The sequence below is a fragment of the Lithobates pipiens genome, unplaced genomic scaffold (genome assembly GCF_037356315.1).
Source record: "Lithobates pipiens isolate NorthernLeopardFrog02 unplaced genomic scaffold, aLitPip1_a1.2 Scaffold_22, whole genome shotgun sequence".
NCBI lineage: Eukaryota > Metazoa > Chordata > Amphibia > Anura > Ranidae > Lithobates > Lithobates pipiens.
In genome coordinates, this window is record NW_027507784.1 from 43,688,156 (window position 1) to 43,699,314 (window position 11,159).

The 11,159-nt window shown below is 44.3% G+C and overlaps 1 protein-coding gene across 3 annotated transcripts in view; it reads left to right on the top strand.

The window, feature by feature from the left end:
• LOC143923704 (uncharacterized) overlaps positions 1–10,785 on the top strand; it is a 48,624-nt gene extending 37,839 nt beyond the window's left edge. For all 3 annotated transcript variants that reach the window (XM_077447506.1, XM_077447508.1, XM_077447507.1), the window contains one exon: positions 8,164–10,785. In XM_077447506.1, coding sequence (XP_077303632.1) covers positions 8,164–8,387 — 224 coding nt within the window. In that variant the 3' untranslated portion in view covers positions 8,388–10,785. The remainder of the gene's footprint in view (positions 1–8,163) is intronic.
• Positions 10,786–11,159: the final 374 nt, after the last annotated feature.

An 11,159-nucleotide genomic window follows, 5' to 3' on the forward strand; every position in this document is an offset into this window, starting at 1 on the left:
ATTGCCTTCCCCCAGGTTTTGGTGTGAAGTGGATAGTGTAGGCAAAGGGCACCCATCTTTCAAAGAGCATCAGGGAGACAAGTAGGGGCAGGCTAAGTATACACCACCCTGCATTGGAATACTCCCCAGTGGGACTGGGCAGGTCAGGCGGCATTCCACCCTTGGGGACAGACACTGTTGGTGCATCAGAACCTGCTATACTTTCAAGTTGCACAGAACTGTGCATGTTTCCCAGTGTGGTGCTCTCCTGTTGGGCTGTCTGTATAGTTGGGCCTTTCCTTTAATTTTTATCTATAAGCGGACTCTGTGTATTTACTGCTATCATACCATGATACACCTAACCACACGCACAGCGTCAATAGCACCTGAGGGGGCATGCCTGAAATCTGGGAAGCAGAGCCCACCCCAGCACACCTGAGATCTGGCCCTGGCATCTCAATTCTAGAGAGAAGATGCAGACAGATTCTTCAGCTCCCACAACATTTTCGGCCCACACAGGGGTGGATCCAGGGGGGGCAACGGGGCAATTGCACCCCCCGAGAAAATAATGAACGGGTGAGCCGTCGGGTGACTGAACAGGCCAGCTGGTGAGCGAGCGTATGGGCAATCATGCCGGTGGGCTGGCGTGTGACTGAGCAAGCAGACAGGTGTTGTCAGGAAGCCGCTGCTCATCTGAATATGTGACTGAACGGACGTTGCGTCGCGGCCATCTTGGTACTCCCGCACTCGTCGACAGTAAGCAAGAGACACGCTGCGTCTGGTGGCAGGCGACGTGGCAAGTGACACGCTGCATCTGGTGGCAGGCGACGTAGCAAGTGACACGCTGCATCTGGTGGCAGGCGACGAAGCAAGTGACACGCTGCATCTGGTGGCAGGCAACGTGAAAAGTGACACACTCAGGGCTCCCACTGATTCTACATTATGGTGAGCTGAACTATTTAATTTTATATTACAATGTAATAATAGAAATAATGCGCTTCAATCATCCTGACACCATATTAATCATGGCGCTGTGATGATTGAAGCGCTAACACCAGCCATTGCCCCAACAAATTGCTGCAAAATTTTCTGGCAGTGCCCCGCCCGAGACTAGGCTCTGGATCCGCCCCTGGGCCCACAGGAGTTTTTTTTCTCTACGTTTGATGTAAGGGGGGACAGAACTAGTTTCTGCCAACATGGAGAAAACAGGCTCGTTTCTACAGTGTTAGCAACAGAGGAATAGCAGAAAGGCATCAGTGGACAAGATCCTTTTTTCTCAATCTATTTATGTTGTATTGTGACACCAGGAAGGCTTTTGTCAAAGATCCCCAGGGACAGGACCCAGATTTCATGCATACTTTTCTATTAGTGGTAGTCATATTTCTTGCAGAGACTCTGTGACCAGGAGAAAAGAATGCGGGATCTCTTTGCATTCTCTTTGTCCATCCCTCTGCTTGCTTCAACTTTAAAATGTATGTGAACCCTCACCTTCAGGGCCGCTGATAGGGCAATATAACCAATCCTGTTTAGCTGATGGGGCCTGGGCTCAGTGCAACAGGGGGGCCCAGGGCAGCTTTATTGTTAATTTCTGCCTAAATGAATAAATAGATTTTACTAGACCACACCTCCACTCCTACTTGCTTACCAGAGCTTCAATTACATTTCCCTGGGCTAACAAAGGGGCCTAGGAGGTGGGAACAGAAGAGGGACTTTTTCATTTTTTTTGTGTGTAAGCAAATAAAGTCAGTAAAAACAATCCTGTTGCTCCAGGTGAACCAGCAATGATGGTGTCTGCAATCCAGCTATGCATGGGGTGCACTCCCTGTCATTGCTGCAGAGTACATGTGAAGAGAAGAAGATTGGACGGCTGCACACCCATATAATGCAGATAAAAGCTTCTTTATTCACAAAATTATCAATAAAAACAGGCACAAGGCATATTGGCAGGGGAGAAAAGGTTAACCTTTTTTTCCTCTGCCAATATGCCTTGTGCCTGTTTTTATTTATGTCGAGCACCACCTACAGAGAAGAAAGCAGACTGAACAGTGCCATCTTAACAGCGACATAGGTCCCTGGGCAAAGTAATACACTGGGCCCATACAAGGAAGACGGTCTCCTGTGAAGGCCACCGCAGCAAAGAGTAGGCATTGCTAAATGATGCTACATATTGGGCATGGCTTTTTAATCTGATTAGAAACAACATAGAAAAACATTTAAGGGAATTATCTCAAATTAAATTCACCCCCTGTATGCACTGCCTCCCTCCCCCTTATAGACTGACCCACTTTTTCCCTGTACACACTGCTCCCACTCCTTTTTTACACTATCCACCTCCCTGTAAGAAATCCCACAGTCATAAATGCCTCTTCCAGCCCAGGGGAGCAAGAGGGCACAGTACAGGGGGGCAGGTGGGCACAGAACAGGGCAGGCAGTAGGGCACAGTACAAGGTGGGCAGGTGGGCACAGTACTGGGTGGGCAGGAGGGCACATGAATGAATGAATGACCTGTATAGAGCTACAAATGCAACTGAATTGCCTCAAGGAGCTTGATCCATTCTGTGTTGTCTTGGTTCTTAGCCCTTGTATACACGGTCGGAGATTCAGACGGAATGTTTCCGATCGGAGAGTTACATAGTTACATAGTTACATAGTTAGCCAGGTTGAAAAAAGACACAAGTCCATCCAGTTCAACCTTAAAAACAAATAAATAAAATAAAAAATAATCGTACAATCCAGATACCCAATTTTATGCCCACAATTGATCCAGAGGAAGGCGAAGAAAAACCCCAGCAGAGCATGCTCCAATTTACTACAGCAGGGGGAAAAAATTCCTTCCTGATCCCCCAATAGGCGATCGGATTTTCCCTGGATCAACTTTACCTATGTTAGTACCTAGTTATATTATGTACCATCAGGAAAGTATCCAAGCCTTTCTTAAAGCAATCTACTGAACTGGCCAGAACCACCTCTGGTGGGAGTCTATTCCACATTTTCACTGCTCTAACTGTGAAGAAACCTTTCCGTACTTGAAGCTGAAATCTCTTTTCCTCTAGACGTAAAGAGTGCCCCCGTGTCCTCTGGGTTGACCGTACAGAGAACAACTCAACACCAAGTTCACTATATGGACCCCTAATATATTTGAACATGTTAATCATATCCCCCCTTAATCTCCTCTTCTCAAGAGTGAATAAATTTAGTTCCTCTAATCTCTCCTCATAGCTGAGTTCCTCCATGCCTCTTATCAGTTTGGTTGCCCTTCTCTGCACTTTCTCCAGTTCCCCGATATCCTTTTTGAGAACTGGTGCCCAAAACTGAACGGCATATTCCAGGTGAGGTCTTACTAATGATTTGAACAGGGGCAAAATTATATCTCTTTCTCTGGAGTCCATACCTCTCTTAATACAAGAAAGGACTTTGCTCGCTTTGCAAACAGCAGCTTGGCATTGCATGTTGTTATTGAGCTTATGGTCTACCAAAACCCCCAGATCCTTCTCCACTATGGATTCCCCCAGTTGTACTCCCCCTAGCATGTATGATGCATGCATATTCTTAGGCCCCAAGTGCATAACTTTACATTTATCAACATTAAACCTCATCTGCCACATAGTCGCCCGATTAGACAGTGTATTGAGGTCGGCTTGTAAATTGGAGACATCCTGTAAAGACGTTATTCCACTGCATATCTTGGTGTCATCTGCAAAGACAGAAATATTACTTTTGATGCCAGACCCAATATCATTTATAAAGATGTTAAAAAGTAAGGGTCCCAACACTGAACCTTGGGGTACACCACTGATAACCTTAGACCATTCAGAGTAAGAGTCATTAACCACGACTCTTTGAATTCTGTCTTCTAGCCAATTTTCTATCCATTTACAAACTGATATTTCCAAACCTGTAGACTTTACCTTACACATGAGCCGTGTGTGCGGAACTGTATCGAATGCTTTTGCAAAATCCAAGTATACCACGTCCACCGCCACCCCTCTGTCCAAGGTTTTACTTACCTCCTCATAAAAAGAAATCAGATTTGTCTGACAACTTCTGTCTTTCATGAATCCATGCTGTCTGTTGCTTAAAGTGTTATTGTTCAGCAAGAACTCGTCGATGTGGTCTTTTATTAAACGCTCCAGTATCTTCCCAGCTATAGAAGTTAAGCTAACAGGTCTATAGTTACTTGGTAAAGACTTTGATCCCTTTTTAAATATAGGCACCACGTTCGCCCTGCGCCAATCCAGTGGGACTATTCCCGTCATTAATGAGTCCCTAAAAATTAGATACAATGGCTCTGAAATTACAGAGCTCAATTCTTTTAGGATCCGTTCTGGCGGATATTCCGACTGTGTGTGGTCTGCATCGGACTGTTTCCGTCGGAATATCCGACGGACCAACTTTTCCAACTTGCCAGTAAAATTTTCCAATAAAATGCTCCGATCAGACATACTCCAATCATGTGTAGCCTACTTTAGAAGAGGTGGGTCTTGAGTTTTTTCCTGAAGGCCCGATGGTTTTCTTCCATGCGGATGTTAGTGGGTAGAGTGCTCCATAGCCGTGGTCCTTGGACTGCGAATCTTCGTTCCCCCTTTGATTTGTAGAGGGACTTTGGGATGAGGAGGAGGTTTGCTTAGTTGATCAGAGACTGTGATTTGGTGTGTAGTGTTTTATTTTCTCACATAGGTATTGAGGAGCGTTTCCTTGTGTGCATTTGTGGGTGAGGAAGAGGGTCTTGAATGTGATCTGATCCTTTACGGTTAGCCAATGTAGGGTCCTCAGGGATGGGGAGATGGATTCCCAGGTTTTTTTTCCCATTACCAGTCTTGCTGCTGTGTTTTGGACAACTTGTAGGTGTGCAATCTGGTATTTAGGTAGACCTATGTAGAGGGATTTTGCGTAGTCAAGTCGGAAATTGATTATTGTTCCAACCACTACTGCTTTCTCCTCTTCTGGAATGAAGGGGATGAGTCTACGTAGCAGGCGGAGAAGATGGCGAGATCCACTAACTACTGATCCTATTTGTGCATCGACATCTCTGACTCGAAGATGATTCCAAGACTTTTGGCTTTGGTGCTTGGGGAGATGGTCTCTCCAAGGATGGTGGGTGCTGTCCACGGGGTCTTAGTTTTTGTATTTCGTTTTGTGTGGAGGAGAAGAAGCTCTGTTTGAGTCCTCCATTGAGTTTGAGGAAGCTCGTGGTCATCCAGTCATCTATCAATGTGAGACATTTTTCGAATCCCTGTTATTGGTCTTTTTGTCCGGTGATGCAAAAGTAGAGTTGAGTGTCATCAGCGTGTGAGTGGAAGCATAGATCTGATTTGCTGATGATTTTGAGGAGTGGACGGATGTAGATGTTGAAGAGCAGGGGTGATAAGAGTGATCCTTGAGGGACTCCATAAGAAATTGCATGACTTTCAGAGGTGAAGGCTCCTAGTTTCACTGTCTGTGAACTATTTCCTAAGAAGGATGCAAACCATGGTACATCTGAATCTGTGACTCCTGCTACTTCTTTGAGGAGGATGAGAAGAGTATTGTGGTCCACTTTGTCGAATGCTGCACTGAGGTCCAGCAGTACCAGGAGACATGATTCTCTGTCATCTGCTGCTTCGAGGCCTGGGTGGAAGCCTGATTGAAGTGGGTCCAAGAGTTTGTGTGTGTCCAGATGGAGTTGTAGCTGTTGTACTACTGCTTTCTCCATAATCTTGGAAATGGTGTTCAGGCTTGTTACCGGTCTGAGGTAGTTAGGGTCTTTGGGGTCGAGGTTGGGTTTCTTTAGGAGGGGTTTGACTATGCCTTACTTGAGGGTGATTGGAACAATCCCTTCTTTGAACGACTGATTTACGAGATGTGTTATAGTAGGAGCCAAGATGTCGGAACATTCTTTTGTTTTGTGGGAATGATGTAATTTGGTGATGTGCTGTCTCGGAGGCTTCTGATGATGTTTTTGGTGGTGTCAGTGGTGATCGGGATCAGCAAAAATTTGGTGGTTGTGTGATGTTTGTATCGATTTCCTCTTTTTGCTTTAGTTGAACAAGGTTGGTTGTTTTTTTCTGTTGAATTATTTTTTGAATGTTGTCGATTTTGTCGATAAAAAAATCAGATAACTCATTGCAGAATTCTTGAGTTTCGTTTGCTTGGGGCTCTAGACAGGTAGGGTTCATAGTATGAGCAACTAGTTTGAAAAGTTCACGAGGGCGGTTTAAGGCTTTTGAGATGGTGTTTGTAGAAGTTTTCTTTTTTTGCTTTGAAGATTGCTTTGTGATATTTCTTAGTGAGTGCTTTGTAGTTCATGTGGTTTTCCTTTGTAGAGGTGTATGAGGTGGGCAGGAGGGCACAGAACAAGGTGGGCAGTGGGGCACAGTATAAGGTGGGCAGGAGTGCACAGGGCAGGAGGCCACAGAACAGGGTGGGCAGGAGAACACAGTACAGGGGGGCAGGATAACACAGCACAGGGTGGGCAAGAGGACACAGCACAGGGTGGGCAAGTGGAAACAGCACATGGTGAACAGGAAAGAAAAGCACAGGGGGGAGGCGGGCAGGAGGGAATAATACAGGTGGTTAGGAGGGCACACTAAGGGGGGTAGGAGGGCACAGTGCAGGGGGTTAAGAGGGCACAGTAAAGGGAGCAGGAGGGCACAGTACAGGAGGTTAGGAGGGAACAATACAGGGGTCACTGCAGGCAGTGCACTAGTGCAGACCTCTTACTCCCATCCCTGCATTGTTCACAGCCTGTACACAGCCTGAACACAGGCACTAAAAGCTCCTGCTCCCCACTAGGGATGAGCCGAACACCCCCCCGTGCAGACCTCTTACTCCCATCCCTGCATTGTTCACAGCCTGTACACAGCCTGAACACAGGCACTAAAAGCTCCTGCTCCCCACTAGGGATGAGCCGAACACCCCCCCGGTTCGGTTCGCAGCGGAACATGCGAACAGACACAAATTTCATTTGAACGCGCGAACACTGTTAAAGTCTTTGGGACACCAACATGAATAATCAAAAGTGCTTATATGCAAGTTATTGTCATAAAAAGTGTTTGGGGACCCCGGTCCTGCCCCAATATCAATGAAAAAAAATAAGTTTTAAAAATGGCAGTTTTTTTTCGGGAGTAGTGATTTTAATAATGCTTAAAATGAAACAATAAAAGTGAAATATTCCTTTAAATTTCGTCCCCTAGGGGTGTCTATAGTATGCCTGTAAAGTGGCGCATGTTTCCCATAAAACTACTCACGGCTATAATGAATTGTCGGCTCTCTGCAATACAGATAAAAGAAGTTATTGAAAAAAATGTCATGGGATCCCCCCAGTCCCTTTGGGTCTTGTATAAATATTAAGGGGAACCGCCAAACCATAATTAAAAAACAAATTGCATAAGGGGCCCCCCAAATTCCATACCAGGCCCTTCTGGTTTGGTATGCATGTTAAGGGGAACTCCGCACCAAATATTTTTTTTAAATGGCCCTGGGGGTCACCCTCAAAATCCATACCTGATTTTAAGGGGAAAAAATTAAAAAAATCCATACCAGACCCTTATCCGAGCACGCAACCTGGCAGGCCGCAGGAAAAGAGGGGGGACAAGAGAGCATCCCCCCTCCTGAGCTGTACCAGGCCACATGCCCTCAGCATGGGGAGGGTGCTTTGGGGTAGCCCCCCAAAGCACCTTGTCCCCATATTGATGGAGACAAGGTCCTCATCCCCACAACCCTTTGCCCAGTGGTTGTGGGGGTCTGCAGGCGGGGGGCTTATCGGAATCTGTAAGCCCCCTTTAACAAGGAGACCCCCAGATCCCAGCCTCCCCCCTGTGTGAAATGGTAACGGGGTACAAATGTACCCCTACCATTGCACAAAAAAGTGTCAAAATGGTAAAAATAACAAGACACAGCTTGGGACAAGTCCTTTATTAAAAAATTAAAAAATAAAAATGTCCCACGAAGTCCATTCTAACTATATGGCCTCCCTGTAAAGTCTGTGAACCTCATCTACACTCAATGACCTTCCTCTAAAGACCTTTCTCTGAATTCTAGAACCACCCTTTAAAGTAAGTAACCTCTGTGTATGTCTGTTACCTCACTCTAAAGTAGAGGTCCACAAAGATATGTGTATGGTATTAGTAAAGCTCTTATGAAGATAAGTTGTACCGTATTTTGGGTTTACTGGTCATCAACTTGGTTCATTCTTTTTTCATACAGAGTTTTTTCATATATCACATTATTCAAGAAAAAGACTGCTGGATCAGGCTAACTCATTGAAAGTGAGTGGAAATGAAAATTCAGTGGCGTCCCACAAACCTGACTTGAGTGTCAACACCAATAAAACAGATGCTGGAAATCAGAAGACATGCGAGTCTATACATGAGGAATGTGAGCAGACAGAAACATCAATGGAGGCCAGTCCCCTGCTCTATCATAAGTGATCTAGGCTTTACATCAGTCAACAATGAGCAGAAGCCATAGATCCTCCATGGAGAAGCTGAGGCCTCTTGAGGACTGATGGACAACACACAGTCTATATTAGCAGTGTCCTATTGTGGTCGGGTGCGAGGGCAGCACCAAACCACCAATATATTTCTGATTATCAACAAATATTTCCAATGTAGAGTGAAAGATTCCAGACTAACTGAGCTTGATTTGGTAAAAAATGTTCACACAGCAACAGTGGAAGTTCACTTTAGTGTATTGATAAGATGAAGCTGTAGACACTTTGCATAGCCAGACATGTGCAGATCACTAGTGTTAATTTCGTAGACGAAAATATTTTCATCATAACTTTCAACAGCAGCATATTTCCAATGATGAAAACTAAATGAAAATTACCTCAAATTTCCGCCAAGTGACAAAAACTATGACAGAAGTCAATTCCAATTTTTGTCAACAAATGAAAATGCTAGGGAGGGAGGTTTCCTCAGAGCTCCACCTATAAAGCTTGTGAGTGTTTCTCCTCCCAGTAAGCAAGGTAGCGACCATAGCATGCTTAGTGGTGTGGCAGGCTTAGCACTGTGTCGCATTATAGGCCTCCGCAGACCATCCAGAGCACTGTGAATTATTACAGGCCTCTTCAGACGACCGTCCAGAGCACTGTGCATTACAGGCCTTCCGAGTCCTGAGAGTCCAGATCATCTAGAGCACTGTGCACATTACAGTCCTCCTTTAGACCACCGTCCAGAGCACCGACCACTTTACAGGGCTCCTCAGACCACTTTCCAGAGCACTGTGCCGCATTTAGAGGCCTCCACCTTCCAGAACACTGTGCCGCATTTACAGTCTTCCACCTTCCAGAGCACTGTGTGCATTACAGACCTCCCTAAACCACTCTCCGGAGAACTGTGCAGCATCTACAGGCCTCCGCTCCTCAGACCGTCCAGAGCACCGTGCAGCATTTACAGGCCTCCTATGTATACCCCAGGAGTATATAATGGGTTTAGAATCTCTAGAGAAATACTTAAATAATGCATTACAATTTAACTAAACCCATTTGATTTTAGTGGACTAAAATGTACCGGGGATTTTAGTTGACTAACATTTATGATATTTAAGTCGACTAAAATGTACTGCAGGATTTAGTAGACTAAAATATGACTAAAACAATGCAGATGACTAAAATATTACTAAAACTAAAATGCCATTTTAGTCAAAACACTATGACTAAAACTAAATCGAAATTTTACATCATAATGAACACTGATGATCACCCTACTAATTTACAAAATAACAATACTGTAATTCTTTCGTAAACCAACCCTTCTGTCTCATTTCTGGTCAAACAGTGAAAAAGCACATGTTAATTATTGTCATGTTAGATTTGCGATAAGGACCCTGGTGCATTACAGGTGCTAAGCCCCACCCCCAACTCTCCCTGTTGCTGTGACTAAGTAAAGGCAAATGTTAATTACAATAGTTGTAATACAAGCAAATTGTTGTTTTTATTTCTCTTTCTCTCTTTTATCCACTGTGGTTTCTAAGGCCGCGTACACACGGGCGGACTGTTCGCCCAACTTTGTCCGCTGAACAGTGTTTCAGCGGACAGTCCGCTCGTGTGTGGGCTTTAGCGGACAGTTTCAGCAGACAGTCTGACGAACAAAGTTTTTCGGAATTCCCGTTAGACAGTCCGCCGAAACTTGGTTTCAGCGAACAGTCCGCTCATGTGTAGGCTTGTTCGACAAACTAAGTTTCGCGCATGCTCAGAAAGGATTTCCACGTCGAAGGTTGCATTGCAGTGTATTGGACGTCGAATTTTTCGACCCGTCGTACGTGCCGTATACGTCATCGCGCAAGTTTTCAGCAGACTGTTCGTTCGTCGTGTGTAGTCAAGTCCGCTCATGCAAATTTTGAGCGGACTGTTTCTCAAACTGTTTGAGAAACTTAGTTGGGCGAACAGTCCGCCCGTGTGTACGTGGCCTTAGTCTTCAAATTTTTGACAGCTGCATGGGATGACTGTTTTGTTTTTATTATCCTTGATTTGTAAATATTTCTCATTTGAATGATGCCATGTAGCGTATACATATTTTGTAATGATTTTTGTATTGTGTTATTTGTCAGCTATGATATTCTAAAGAGTGGACCCTGAAGAAGCTCTTTTTAAGTGAAACGTGCCAATCCACCACCAATCCATCTTCTCTTACAATTAAGTGATATGTATACCCCTTATACCAAATCATAGCAGATGACGTTTGTTTTTTTATAGTATATTGATATTAATGTGAAAGGAATGTATGTCATTTTATGGATGGCTTTCTTTGATTTATATTTTGACACAATAAAATCTCCATTTCCCAATGTCCTTTGTAGGTACATGGGGAACTTCTCATTTTCTCATATAGTTGTTATAGTATTTTCTATTAGAATATGAATGTGATGATGACTGTTGCCTTCAGGTATGCCATTCTAACACCTCCTTTTAGAGGCAAATTACTATTTAAAAATAAAAATAAAAATAAATAAACATTTCAGCTCTTATTTCTGGGAAAGGTTCCTGGACTTCCACCATATATGTAACTAAGGCACTGGAGTTGACTCATCAATGGACCATGAAGAATATCAAACTAATTTATATGGGGCACAATGGCTCCAGTGAGCCATACAACAGAGTATGCCTTTATACAGGAGACCTCAAGTTTGAAAGCTAAGTATACAAAGTTCAAAAAGAGCACCAGACCAATATGCTCAGAGTCTGACAACTTTTAATACTG